This window comes from Eptesicus fuscus, chromosome 20 (assembly GCF_027574615.1).
Source record: "Eptesicus fuscus isolate TK198812 chromosome 20, DD_ASM_mEF_20220401, whole genome shotgun sequence".
NCBI lineage: Eukaryota > Metazoa > Chordata > Mammalia > Chiroptera > Vespertilionidae > Eptesicus > Eptesicus fuscus.
Genome location: NC_072492.1, coordinates 15,359,955 through 15,374,423, shown reverse-complemented (window position 1 = coordinate 15,374,423; position 14,469 = coordinate 15,359,955). Strand labels below are relative to the sequence as shown.

At 47.4% G+C, this 14,469-nt stretch overlaps 1 protein-coding gene and 1 long non-coding RNA gene across 6 annotated transcripts; one reads left to right on the top strand and one right to left on the bottom strand.

The window, feature by feature from the left end:
* Positions 1 to 379: 379 nt before the first annotated feature.
* On the bottom strand, positions 380 to 9,221 carry LOC129147307 (uncharacterized). Its single transcript, XR_008554669.1, has 3 exons — positions 7,907 to 9,221; positions 7,705 to 7,797; positions 380 to 472 (listed from the first exon to the last, which is right to left on the bottom strand). It is a non-coding gene; the product is annotated as an uncharacterized LOC129147307 (long non-coding RNA).
* A 551-nt stretch (positions 9,222 to 9,772) lies between these two features.
* On the top strand, positions 9,773 to 13,483 carry LOC129147305 (phosphofurin acidic cluster sorting protein 2-like). Of its 5 annotated transcripts, none has more exons than XM_054708817.1 (3): positions 9,773 to 9,939; positions 10,329 to 10,400; positions 12,264 to 13,483. In XM_054708817.1, the coding sequence occupies exons 1-3, from the start codon at positions 9,802 to 9,804 to the stop codon at positions 13,185 to 13,187; spliced, it is 1,134 nt and encodes a 377-aa protein (XP_054564792.1). In that variant the 5' UTR covers positions 9,773 to 9,801; the 3' UTR covers positions 13,188 to 13,483. The 5 variants fall into 5 exon arrangements, with proteins under 5 accessions (XP_054564792.1, XP_054564789.1, XP_054564794.1 ...); XM_054708814.1 differs by having other exon boundaries at positions 10,329 to 10,439; XM_054708819.1 differs by having other exon boundaries at positions 10,329 to 10,501; positions 12,551 to 13,483.
* Positions 13,484 to 14,469: the final 986 nt, after the last annotated feature.

Sequence of the window (14,469 nt, the reverse complement as noted above, 5' to 3'; positions counted from 1 at the left end):
TGAGAGAGAGGGTCACCTATGCTGGAGGCCAGAGGGAGGGTACCCTGCTGGCACCTTTCTGGGTAAATCCCCCCTTCAAATCCCACAATGAGATTCACCAAGAAGTGGCAGTTTTGACAGCAAATGTAGGCAAAGAAAAGCAGCAAAGAGGCCATATCTGGGAGAGGAGACACTTTATTGATACTCGGCATCTCTGGAGGTCTTGGGGTGAGCTGGGCTGACTGGCTTTTCCAAAAGGGTGCCGCTCCGTGGCTCTGATTGTGGCAGTTCATGGCTGTGCCCCCACCAAGGACAGAAACTCAGAACACTGAACATGTCTTCACTCTTGTCTCTTTCCTCCAAGATATGGGACTAATCATTTTCTCAGAACAGCCCCACATCTAAGCTTAGGGTGACAGGGTGATGGGCCCAGTTCCTCTGGGTCATGAAAGGGGCAAACAAGGCTGTTGACAGTGAGAAGAATTTCAGGTTCCTATAGGGAGGGAGAGGGGCTAAGTCAGAACAGCCTCATTTCTCTGTGGACAGAGCAGGCGCTGAGCTGAGGGTGGGTAGGCGAGATGCTGTGGACTATCAGAGAATTCAGGTTACGGGACAGTTGCTGAGCCTGGAGGTGAAGCCCCTTCAATCACACAGGTTTTTCTTCCCATAAATACTAAGATGCCTGTTGTGCCCCTGCAAGGCCTTGGGGGTTGCACCGGTGAAAAAACTGACCTGCAGGTTCCTATCTCAGAAGACACACTTGTAGGGGGTATAGACCTCGCACAGTCACACACCTCTAACCAGAGATGTGCAAGCAGCCAGCCTGGTGCTGCTGAGATCTCCTGCTGGTCACTGTCCTCAGGTCTCCCAGGATTCAGAGTCTGTTCCATGGTTTTATGAGTGGACCACTTGCTGCCCAAAGATCCCTATCACCAAGATGGGGGTACAGGATTGACAGCTGTCTCTAATACGTCACATGTAAGGTCACAGACACTTTACAGAGAAAGATCTTTATACATGGCTGCAGGGAGAGAGGTAGGGATAGAGGTGCACACACGGTGGGACACATGATTGTACATGTCTGTGTCACAAGTGACAGCTGCCAGGCAGTGGATCATCTTATTTTTGTTACTTAGAGGGGATTTACATTAGCTTCCAAATTAAATTGAAGAAAAAATATCGAATGGATATTCCTTAGAGAAATCCTTGAAGTTCATGAAGCTCCTTCTGAAGAAGGCAAACTTGTCAAAGTTGGAAGTGGGTCAAGGTCATAGTCATGAGCTGCAAGTGCACTGCCCTCCAGTGGACGAGTGAGACATGGCACACGTGTTGTGGGGCTCATGGTTCTGTCAGCAATAGAAGCAGACACCAAACTGAGCCTTTGCCTGGGCTTGCCTTTAGACCAAAATAAAATCGATTAGAGTCAATATTTTGGGGTGCCTTCTAGTAGAAGTCATTGTCCTGTCATTTCACACTAGGAAGACACAGGCTTTGTCCCAGGTCTGGCATTTCAGGGAGTCTGCATTGAGCTCCTGAGTCAGGCCCTGGGTTCCAGGAGAGAAAAGGCAGACAAGGTCCCAGCCCTTGGACTCCAGGGCAGGGGCAGGGAAGTTTGGGGATAATGGGCCTACATCACAGTGCCATATGTCTGGTTGAAAAAAATAGTACAAAAACCAAAGCATGTTGATGGAAGCCTTCTGATTAAACAATAAACAGTTTAGAAGATTAGAATATTACCCTCAACCTATTTGCAAATTTTCATCTACATTCAAACACAGTTATTCCAAATATGGGGTCACCCTATATTCCCACTTCCCGTTCATTTAACATGAATATTATCCCTGTCCTTTAATAATTTTGACCCATGATTGCATGGCTGCATAGCTCCTCTTATGATACACTGTACGTAACTGACCTGCTGCCCACCTCCTGGCCAACCACATCTTGTTTGCTTCTGAAAGTGCAGTTCGGCTGCTGTGAGCTCCAGGTAGCTTCCACATGTGGAATATTCACTAACCTTCCAGAGCACATGCACCCTATTCTTTTCCCTTAAAATGCCGGCACCTCTTGTCTTACCTCCTTCTTTAGATCAGAAGCTCATTCTAGGCTAAGATGCTGCTCAATCAGATCTCCATCCAGCTCTTAGCACAGCGCTTGGCATACGGTGAACCCTCAGTAAAGAGGTGAATAGCACCTTAGTTCTAAATGAGTTACTCACGGTGACAGAGAACTTTAATTGTTCATCAAATCCATTCACCCAACTTTGGGTGCACAGCTGGATGGCACATGAGCTGCCGTTGTCATTGGGAGAGGACAGGGACTGATGAATGCCATGGCAGGCCTGGCAGATACAATCCCCCAGCATGCACTTCTTTGTGACCTGTCCCCTCAGGCTGATGGAAGTACATGGGGGTGAGGTGGTAGGGATGAAGAAAGCCCATGATGGAAGAACTTTGGGTTTCTGAGTGACCACAGAAGGATGGATCTCTCCAATTTGAGCATCGTCCCCCCACACTAGCACTGGTATGTGGGAAAATATATAGTGACACACTATGGAAATTTTGGGGGATTTTTCTATAATCCAGCATAGGTTAATCCCCCTCTCTCAGTAATGATCTTGGGTAGGATTAGAAGAAAGGCAGACTTAGAGGAGGTGACAACAGGAAGGAAAAGGAGGTTGGAGGCACTACCTCCATGTGACAGTCCTCCTCCTAATTTCCAGCTACTCCCCACATGAGCCTGAACAGCCCCACGAAGCACTTGCTGCATAACCCATTGTGCAGGCAGGAGAGAGACGGGCCCTGACAGGCACAATGACTTATCCAGGATCCAGAAGAGGTAAGAATGAGGGGTTGAGTCTGAGCCCAGGTCTGTCTCCTCAAATCTGGGACCTTGGCTGCAACCAGAAGTTCTAAGGTGCTGGGGAGAGGGGTGTATTGGTGCCACTGGGAACAGATAAGGTGTTTCATGGGGAAGAGGGTCTGCAGACAGTGCCCACAGGACTATTTGCATAGCTGTCATGAGATGAGGGGACTCAGGCAAGACAATCCCAGGTACTGAGGTCACTAACCAATAGAACTTGGACACCCCATAACCAGGCACCCACCTCTAGCCCCACAGGCAGCTCACTTGCCAAGAGGCATTTGCCAGCGCAAGATGTTCTCTTGCTGTGTTCCCAGTGATTGGTGCTCTTGCTTCCGGAGACCCCGCAGTGAGAGGTTTTCCAGACGGTGCAGATATTGGTTCAAGCCTTGTCCCCGATGTTGCTGGCCATTTTCTAGAATATGGCCTCAGGTAACACAAGGTGGCCGGGGTCAGACCAGTCCTGGCTATGCCACCTCTGTGAGCCATCCCTGTGCAGCCTTCATACCCCGGGACAGAAAGACATTGCTGGGTCTTAGATAACCTAGCAGTCCTGTCATGGTCACACCCCAGGACAGGGCAGGCAGATGGAGATCAGCTTCCAGAGGGGTCCCTTATCTGTGCCAATGGGAAATCCTAGTCCTCAGGGTGTCATGCCTTTTCCTCTCCAGGGGAAGTCTGGGGGGATCACACTGTGTGTGTGTGTGTGTGTGTGTGTGTGTGTGTGTGTGTGTGTTTCTTTTACCCATGATGCTAAGGGGAAGTATTTGGCCTCTGTGTCGCTGAAAACCTATCCTCAGTACTGTCACACTCAGAGCACAAATACTTTCTTTTTTTTTTTTTAAATATATTTTATTGATTTTTTTACAGAGAGGAAGAGAGAGGGATAGAGAGTTAGAAACATCGATGAGAGAGATACATCGATCAGCTGCCTCCTGCACACCCCCTACTGGGGATGTGCCCACAACCAAGGTACATGCCCTTGACCGGAATCAAACCTGGGACCTTTGAGTCCGCAGGCCAACGCTCTATCCACTGAGCCAAACCGGTTTTGGCAGAGCACAAATACTTTCCAGGAAAAAAGATTTCGGTGGCTCAGCACTACCTGGAACTTTGGTTAATTCCAGTGAACTCAGGGCTCCCACTCTGTCTCTACCATTCATGCTGATGCTTCTCCTGACTCCTCTCCCTGTAGGCCTATGGTCCTTTCACCTCTCTCCTCAATCTTTCAGCAGAAATCACCGCTCCCATGATGACACTGCAGAACAGGAAATCCCTGAGCTCAGAACCTTCTCTTCTCTGTTTCCGTGTGTTTAGTTCTCATATTGATTCTACCAACCACTTCTTTTCTGGTGCAGCTTTTTCTTACATTTATTAACTCTCTTTTCAATCAACTTATGATCATCCTTGCACCAGATTGTCATTCAAATGTTGACTTACTCATCAGTCATCTTATATTGTCAAAATATCTAAGTTTGCATTAAACAAACGGTTGCATATTTCTATTATCAAAAAAGTGTATTTCTATTTACATCAACTATCCTAATTTTTAGTATGCGAGGAATCCAGCCCACACTAAAAATTCCCACAGAATAACCACAAACTTATTTTCTAGGCTGATTTCGCACTTGTGCGTGTTTTCTCCATTATTCCTTGTTAAGTTTTGTTTTTACTTCGCATTTTCCTTTTGTTTATTGTCTGTACCCTTTTCTTCTCCTGACTTGTCTGTTCTAACCTTTTGCCCATTATTTCCTACTGCATTTTTTGTCCCCTTCTTTTAAAAAAATGTATTTTATTAATTTTTTACAGAGAGAAAGGGAGAGGGATACAGAGTTAGAAACTTTGATGAGAAACAATCAGCTGCCTCCTGCACACTCCCCACTGGGTATGTGCATGCAACCAAGGTACATGCCCTTGACTAGAATCAAACCTGGGAACCTTGAGTCCACAGGCCGACGCTCTATCCACTGAGCCAAACCGGTTAGGGCTTTGGTCCCCTTCTTATCAGTGTGTGAGACTCATATGTGTTCTGAATTCTAGTGCTTCATTGATTATGTGTATAGCAGACACCTCTTTCCAGGCCAAGACTAATCTTTCCTCTATCTTTATATTGTCTTTTTCATATAAATGTTTTCAATTTCATTTAAAGTAGTCAATGTGTAAGAATTTTTTCTTATATTTTGTTTGTTTTGTGCTGGTTTATGAAATTACATTTCCTGTATCATAAACATATTGTCCTCTAAAATTATTTCAGTGTAATTGAGATATAATTGACATATAACATTGTATAAGTGTAAGGAGAACAATGTCTTGATTTGATATGCTTACATGTTCCCTTACATTTTTTGAAGTTTTGCTTTTCCCAATTAATCCTTTAAGGGTTATTTTTCATATATAGGTATCCCATTGTTCCAACACTCTTTACTTCATGGTCAGTCCCTCCTTTCCCTGCCCATTTCTAAACCAAGCCATGTCATATGCCCTCTGCTAATAAATGCTTGATCTGGGTCTGACTCTATCATCTGTTAATAGGTCTAATTTTTATTCCTGACATCAGCACTATTCCACTGTTTGAATTTCCATAGCAAATCATCTTGAATCCTAATGGGACCATTACTCCCTCCTTATTCTAACATGTCTTAGCTCTTTATGGCTCCTCATTCTTCTGCATGCGAAATTTTATGTTTAAAAGAAACCAGTAATATTTTGATTGAGATTGCATCCAATTCATAGATTAATTGGAAGAGAACTGACAATTTTACCACATTAAGTCTTGCCATGAACATTGCTTATCTCTTCATATTAAATGATGGTCTTTCAGAGTAACCAATGAAATTACTCTTGGACTTTAGGGATTAACCTTGACACGACTAGCTCTCCCTCACCCATAACCATCCAGTAAGTCACCAGTTTCTGTGGATAAACTACCTTTATCATTTCTGTACCTTTCCCTCTCTCTTCTCTTCCCAGAGCTGCAGTCTTCTTTTGGACCCTCAACACATACAGCTGTTTATCAGCCACATGGTCACAGCCCAATCTTTCCAAAATGCAAATCTGATCCTGTCTCTCTGCTACTTGAAATCCATCAAGATCACCCTCGGCCTTCAGAGTTACATTCTGCCTCCTGCAGGCAGCTGTACTGAAAGAATTGCAGCTCCCTGACCAGTCAAAGCACTGACTGCCCTAGGCCTTCATTCATTTTGCCCCCACCCCCCACAGTTTAGAATTCCCCCTTTGTCTCCTTTCTCTTGCTCCCACCTGCACTCAACTCATTTACCTCCACCAATCAGTTTGGGCATCGTCTTCTCCAGAAAGTCAACCCTTATGACCACAGACTTGGGGGTTTCATTTCCATACCATGTCTCATGCTATACTAGGGGCTTAATCACAAGGAACAACAACAGCCTGTAATTATTGGAATCTAGAGTCTAGGTCAGTGGTCGGCAAACTCCTTAGTCAACAGAGCTGCAAACCATGGCTCGCGAGCCACATGCGGCTCTTTGGCCCCTTGAATGTGGCTCTTCCACAAAATATCATGGCCTGGGCAAGTCTCTTTTGAAGAAGTGGCATTAGAAAAAGTTTAAGTTTAAAAAACTTGACTCTCAAAAGAAATTTCAATCGTTGTTCTGTTGATATTTTGCTCTGTTGACTAATGAGTTTGTTGACCACTGACTTAGCATAATACTCTCCAGGTCCATCCATGCTGACACAGAAGACTTCCTTCTTTTTTTGGCCAAGTAGTATTCCATTGTATAAATATACCACAGCTTTTTTATCCATTCATCTACTGATGGACAATTAACTAAAAACAGATTTTATGTCTAAAAATGTATAGATAGGAATAACACCTATTTTCTAGGGAAAAAATAGTAAAAATAACTCAATATGCCAAAATTACTAGGTGTGTAGTTTTGCTTTATATAAAATTCCCTCAGATTTAAATGTAATTCCCATGTAGCAATAAAGTCCATATCTCTGGATTATCTATTACTTGCATGATGGGTGCCAAGAAACTGCCTAGAGCAGTGATTCTTGCTTTAAAAGTACACTTGTGGAATATTAGTTTTGATGTAAACCTCACCATTTAACATTTAAATTTGAAGGTAGGTTACCATTTTTAACACCACCAAAACATATTGACCCTATATAGGGAGTTGGATCAGGGTTAAAATAAAGATTCACAGTTTGCCTTTTCAAATTTGTCATTAGCATTTCACACTTATGCTCTTGGCTTTCTTTGTGTGCCTCACAGGCGAATTCAAATTCAAGCATAATCCCACTACTGGGTAATGTTAATTAGGCAGTTTCTTCAAGTCTGAGAACATCAGTGCTAATCTAGCTGTATTATTTTGAGGCTTCACAGCTTAAATCCATTATAACATTATGGAATCCAAAGCTCAGGATTGTGAAGAAGGGCTTCAGGGAAGAGTTCTTTGTTGTTACAATAATCTAATTAAAGGACCAATTCCACAAAATGTGGAGTGGGTCAATCATTAAAATACATAAAGACCAAAAATAAGGCATAAAAGGGAGTGGTACCTCTTGGGCAAGAGTTGATGTGACCAGGAGGAAATGTTTGAGTTGGATAAGGGCTCTTACCAGACTGATAATGGGAAAGCAGAGTGGAGAAGTACATTTGGTGAAAGAACAGCCAGTCAGCAAAACGGAGGTGAAGCATTTTGTGACCTTGTGGAAAGTGCTGGAATAAAGGGTGTAAGACCAGGGGAGCAGGAGACCCACTGGGGATGGGGCATCCTGAGGCCTTGAACACCTGGCCACAAACCTGGGCTGCTCTGGAGGAGATGGGGAGCTCAGCTGCTATAGGGAAGACAGGTGATCAGATCTGTAATCTAGAAAGCACACCTTGTGCAGCAAGGAGCGTGTTCAGCCAGTGCCGCATACTTTGCATGAATTTGCTCCTTTCCTTCTCACAGTGACAGCGAGGAGTAGGTCCTACTAGTATCACAGAAGCATAATTGGTATTTTTTTTCTATTTTACTAGATAAGAAGAAATTGTTTTTAACATAACAATGATCATGAACACACAATGATCATGAATACATACTGACTTAAAATGGCTTCACTGTGTGCCCTTAATAGTATGGAGTCTGTGCTTTCCTTGTATCTCTAATGGAGGGAGTTTAAGTTGGGGTGTGTGTGTGTGTGTGTGTGTGTGTGTGTGTGTGTGTTAACAAGGCCCTGATAAACATCTTACACATACACACATCTATGTTTCTGTCTTGTTAGAGTTTAAGATAAATCCCAAAACTGGGATTGCTTTCCTTCCGCAGTGCTCATTATCCAGTGCTTGACTAGACTGGCTGCTTTGTCCTTTGAGAGTCAAAGAGAGAACACAGGTCAGAGTGATCAAGTGCATAGGCAGTGACTTTTTAAAAAAACTTTAAAAAAAATTGTTGAGAGAGAGAGAGAGAGAGAGAGAGAGAGAGAGAGAGAGAGAGAGAGAGAGAGAAACATGAATGTGAGAGAGAAGCATTGGTTGGCTGTCTCATGTACACACCCTGCCTGGGGGGATCAAAACCACAACCTATGTATGTGACCTGACCAAGAATGAAATCAGCAATCTTCCAGTTCACAGGACAATGCCTGAGCCACTCTGTCTGGGTTAGGCACTGACATTTTGTAACCAAATCATGGGAGTTGGATTCCTTTGCCGTCTTCTATGGCGTCACTACTGACACCCACACTTAAAGGGAAGGGCACCCATTCACACCACACAAGGAAGGTGAAGATGATGGAGAGTCACTGAGGAGAGAACAGGTTACTCGAGGGGTCCATGCCTTGCCTAGGATCACAGACGGTCAGAATGCAGAGCCTGAGATAAACCCAGCTGTGTGTCCTCAAAGTTGGGATCCTAGGTGCACCCAGGTTTGCTCAGGGGCTCTGGAAAAGGCTGTGCTGGTGGAATCGTGTACAGACATGGAGTTGGTATGGAGAGAAGGTGAGCATTCGGCAGCCTAGACAGGCATTGGCCAGAATTTGTCTGTAAAGGAGCCCAGATTTGGAACCACAGATGTGCACCTCTGTCCACAGCCCACCCAGGGTGGAGAGAACTGGGCTCCCTTTATACTGAGCTCACATTTAAGCAGTTCTGAAGCACACCCTCATTGGATAATTGAGAAGCTGGGGCCTATAGACAGGCAGATGCTGCACAATGTACATGACAATCAGAGTCCAGAGTTCAGAAATATTCAGACCTTCTAGGCCGAGGTTTCCCCACAACCCTCCTCCACAGAGTTGGTTTGAAAATTAGAAATCCTGAGAGATTAGGAAGCTCCTGCCTATTCCTCCCTATGTGGGGCCTGTTATGTACTGAGACCTAGGAAAAGAGCACTGGCATGCTTATACACACACACACACACACACACACACACACACACACACACACACAGTGTAGATGTGATGACCTTGGGTGAGATTAAAAGGAAAGCATACACAGAGGAAGAGACAACTGGAAAGAAGAAGAGGTTGGAGGCACTACCTACACATGACAGTCCTCCTCCTACTTTACAGCTACTCCCCACATGAGCCAGAACAGCCCTAAGAAGCACTTGCTGCATAACCCATTGTGCAGGAGGAGAGAGACGGGCCCTGACAAGCACAGTGACTTATCCAGGAAGAGGTAAGAATGATGAGTTGAGTCTGAGCCCAGGTCTGTCTCCTCAAATTCTGGATCTTGGCTGCCACCAGAAGTTCAAAGGTGCTGGGGAGAGGAGTGTGTTGATTTCACTGTGCACAGATCAGGTGTTTCACGGAGAAGAGGGGTCCACAGACAGCGACCCATAGGACTATTTGCATAGCTGTCATGAGATGAGGGGACTGAGGCAAGACAATCCCAGGTACTGAGGTCACTATCCAATAGAACTTGGACACCCTGTAACCAGGCACCCACATCTAGCCCCACAGGCAGCTCACTTGCCATGAGGCATTTGCCAGTGCAAGATGTTCTCTTGCTCTCTTCCCAGTGATTGGTGCTCTTGCTTCCGGAGACCCCACATTGAGAACTTTTCCAGATGGTGCAGGCGTTGGTTCAACCGTTGTCCCCGAAGTTGCTGGCTATCTTCAAAAATATGGCCTCAGGTAACATAAGGTGGCCGGGGTCAGACCAGTCCTGGCTAGGCCACCTCTGGGAGCCATCCCTGTGCAGCCCACATACCCCTGGGACAGAAAGAGGTTGCTGGGTCTCGGATAACCTAGCAGTCCTGTCATGGACACACCCCAGGACAGGGCAGGCAGATGGAGGTAGATGGGCTTCCAGATGGGTCCCTTATCTGTGCCAAAGGGAATCCCATGCCCTCAGGCTGTCATGCCTGTTCCTCACCAGTAGAGGTGTCAGCAGATCACACTGTGTGTGTGTGTGTGTGTGTGTGTGTGTGTGTGTGTGTCTGGAGTGGAGGGTCACAGGGGCAGAGAACCAGCAAAACAGGGCTCTGAGGCTTTCCCCTGGTGACTGGGAACTGTCTTTACAGAGCTCTGCACAGGAGAACAGAGAGGAGCCAACAGATGGGGTCCTCAACTCCATGTACCTGCAGGAAGCACAGGTGCCCCATCCCTCCTCACGCATGCAGCACGGCCGCAGAGTGAGTGTAGCAGCTGGGTTGACCCAGACTCCAGGACCTCTTGCAGTCAAAGAGGCCCTCAGGTTTGAGAAGGCTCCCTGCTACTCCCCAGAGATCTCTCCCAGATTCCAATTTCCAAAGGAATCTGTGTCCACATCTCCTTCCAACCCACTCTCAATGTCTATCCCCTTTTAGATAAGATGAAAGTCACTGTCCACAAAGTTTTGGAAATATCAGAAGGGACACTTTGTACCATTTCACTTTATGCTCAGTCACGAGTATTTTTGCATTTTTCTACAGGCTTTCCTTTTGTTTTTAATATATATTTTAATTCAGAGAGAGGAAGGGAGAGGGAGAAAGATAGAAACATCAATGATGAGAGAAAAACTTCCCTTGGCTGTCTCCTGCACTCCCCCTCCTGGGGATCAGGCCTGCAACCCGAGCATGTGCCCTTGACCGGAATTGAACACAAGACCCTTCAGTCTGCAGGCCAATGTGCTATCCACTGAGCCAAACCTGCTAGAGCCAGACTTTCCCTTCCGAATGCCCATTTCCACGTGTCCAAGTTGTCCTGACAATCCTTACACACCGTCTCCCACGCTTACACATCATGGTGATTAGTGGGGATGCTTTTCCCAGAAGGAGGTGGAGCTCAAGGTACCAAGTCTGTTGCTTTGCCCTTTGCTGCCTTGGGGACCACATCCCCATAGACCCTCCCGGTCAGGAGCTGAGGCCTCTCTGGGCAGCACAACCTACCAGGAGGGGGACATGTTATCAGGGCTGGCGATCCATCTCTTCACTGCTGTGGGACCTGGATGTGATCCCCTCCTGTTGCCATGTCAACGGTGCTGCCCTGAACACCCCACTTTTCCTAATATCCAGACCCTCCCACCCCAGAAAAACCTCTATGTTCTCATCTTAGAATGAGATATTTTGTCAGAAATTCCAGGACTGATGCTGTTAATACAGGGAGGTGATGTACATTCTCTGCTAAGAAATAACCTAAGGTACTAATGTGTTTCATCATTCCTCACCTATAATTCCTGCAAGTATCTTTTCTCATGTCAATGTAAGAAATTTCAATCCTGTGAAGAATTTTTGTGAGTTTATTTGAGCAAAAGTGTCACCAATTGCCACAAAACAAAATCTCAACAGATGGAGATAATGCTCTGGAGAATGGCAGCTTTGCACCTTATTTTATACATTAAAATTCAAACAGGAGACCTATGTGGGTCCCATGAAGTCCTTTGTTGATAGATTCAAACGTGGGTCCCATGAAGTCCTTTGGTGATAGATTAGGGAGCCAGAAGAAAGCAAAGTGGGGAAAACTCTGAGGTTGGAGGAACAGTAAAATGGTAGACACGTACTTATGTCACTTGGGTGTGTGCCGGGTAGTTAACAGTCAACAACGAACCCAATAACATTGAGGGGATGTGTGGTCTCTGCAGAGAGCAGAGCGGTGCCTGTGCTTAGAGGGGTCTGCATAAAGGAAAATTATGTTGACATCCTGAGGATATATTATTCTAGATGCAAAAAGAAAATAGACTCAGTTAAGGTCAAGATTGACCCTAGTCAGGGAAGATGCAGGCCTAGGATGTGTCTGCCCACCACAAACTGCTTTTATTTTAGTTTAAAAGTTTTAATTTCAGACCACCCTTTGTGGTCACTTTAGGTCTCTGAGTTTGCAAGGCTGCCAGGTTAGCACATGGCCCCTATGGTCACTCCTGCCCCACCTATTGCCACCAATCACTGAGTGACTGGGGGTTCAGTCTGAGCTGCAGCCCCCAACCCACCTGGCAGTTTATGAGCTGCCACTGATGGCATGTGCCCCCTCTCCCAACACAGGGTAAAAATAAGTCCTCCATGAGGCCTGCAGCTACAGCTTCATCACCACCCACTGGCCTAGATAGTATGCCAGCTGCATGCAAAAAACTGGTGCCTATGAACCTCTTTGGAGCCTGGGAGGTGGACTGCTCCATCCCCACCTGGGTGCCTGAGCTATGCAGCCTCACCTTGACCAAGCTGCTGATTCGCAAGGAGCTGGCCAAGGAATTGACCTCCTTAGTCATTGCTGTGAGGAGTAAGAACTCAAAGTTCGTCCTCAGGTCTGATGAGATTGTGATGCCTCCCAGGAGACCAGTGAAGACCGACCTGAAACTGACCTTCTCCCTGCAGTACCCCCACTCCATCAAGAGGGAAGGTAACAAGCTGCAGATCATGCTACAGAAGAAGCTGCGTCTTGAAAACCAGACCATCCTGGGTTACCAGACGCTGGCCATGGGCACCATCGACATGGCTGAGGTGATACAGCGAGCCCCTGAGGCTGGCCAGGTTTTGAGCCTCTACTCCACCATCAGGGAGGCATCTACCCACGTAGCCGAAGTCACCATCTCTTCACTGTCCAGCCAGTCCATTGACCTCATTCACAGCACCCAGGAGGCCAAGTCCAGGGTTCATTACTCTGAAATAGAATATGAAACCATCTCTGAACTGCAGGCCAGCCATGATCCCAGGCACAGGCAGGACCAGGATGAGGAGGACTTCAAAGTGGAAGAACCCAAGAAGCAGCACGAAGAAAGAGTAAGTTCGCCATTCATGACCAGGCAACAAGATGCCAACAAGAAAGTTGGGGCGTGGCTGCGCCAGGTCCAAATGTGGAAGAAAGACCTGGACCTGGAGGAGGCGTCTTTGGAGAATGTCCCTGAGGTGGAGAAGGACATAGATAACCTCTATGATTCTTTAGAAAAGTTTAATGACAGTGGCCCATGAGAGTGTCCTGAGCACCATCCTCTCATGGATACAGTCACTCTCACTACAATTCCCAGCCCCCGATGCCAATGAAGATCGTGGAGGCAGGGGCACAACACTACTTCAGCGCTGTGCTGTGGGTCTTAAGAGCAGCGCCTTGAGCAGCCCTCATCGGTCCGAGGAGCAGCGGCTGCCTGAGCAGCCTGCCCCAGACCTAGGAAAAACAGCCACACTAGTAGACTGCCCATTTCCGAAGAGCTACAGCCGTGCGCAGGCTGCACTGGTACGAGGAGCAGCAGCCACAGGCAGCCTGCACCTGTCCAGAGAGCAGCAGCTATAGGAGCAGCCTGCCCCCAGCAGAGATGTAGCAACCGCAGGTACAGCTCACACCCCCACCAAGTAGCAGCAGCCGTGCAAGCAGCCCATCCCCTGTCCAAAGAGCAGCAGCTATGTGAGCAGCCAGCCGCCTTACCAGGAACAGCAGCGTCACGAGCAGCCCACCCTGGTCCGAAGAGCAGCAGCCACCTGAGCAGACCACCCATGTTGGAAGAGGAGCAACAACCTAGCAGCAGCCACTAAGCAGCCCATCCCCTGTCCAAGGAACAGCAGCTATGTGAGCACCCCCCCCGCCCCCCCTCCCCCGCCCCAGGAGCAGCAGCTGGGTGAGCTGCCCGCCCTCATCAGCAGAGCAACAGCCACACATACAGCTCAAACCGCCTGAGGAGCAGCAGCCACTCAAGAAGCCATCCCCTGTCCAAAGAGCAGCAGCTCTGTGAGCAGCCAGCCACCTTCCGAGGAACAGCAGTGCTGCAAGCAGCCAGTCCCATTCAAGGAGAAGCAGCCGCCGGAGAAGCCCGCCCCAGATTGAGGAGCAGCAGCCACAGGAGCAGGTCGCACACATCTGAGGAGTGGCAAACCTGCGCAGCCCCCACTGGTCTGAGGAGCAGCAGCCACATGCAGCCTGCCCCTAACTGAAGAGCAGCAGCTGGGTGAGCGGCCAGTTCCTATCTGAGAAGCAGCAGCCGCACGTACAGCTCACTGCCCCCCAAGGAGCCACAGCCATGCAAGAAGCCCATCCCCTCTCCAAATGGCAGCAGCTTTAGGAGCAGCCCGCCAGTGTAGAAGGAACAGCAGCACTGCGAGCAGCCTGCCTTGGTCTGAGGTGCAGCAGCCACATAGCAGACTGCCCATGTCCAAAGAGCATCAGCCCTCCACAGCCCTCACTGGTCCAAAGAGCAGCAGCCACCTGAGCAGACCACCCATGTTTGAAGAGGAGCAACAACCTAGCAGCAGCCACGCAAGC

What these genes read in the sequence shown, in the direction of transcription:
- LOC129147305 (XM_054708814.1), top strand. Translation starts at nt 9,802, where the DNA reads ATGTTCTCTTGCTCTCTTCCCAGTGATTGGTGCTCTTGCTTCCGGAGA. An exon ending in CTTCAAAAATATGGCCTCAG is followed by an intron (nt 9,940 to 10,328) that starts GTAACATAAGGT and finishes CTGTCTTTACAG; the next exon opens with AGCTCTGCACAGGAGAACAG. An exon ending in GCATGCAGCACGGCCGCAGA is followed by an intron (nt 10,440 to 12,263) that starts GTGAGTGTAGCA and finishes CTCCCAACACAG; the next exon opens with GGTAAAAATAAGTCCTCCAT.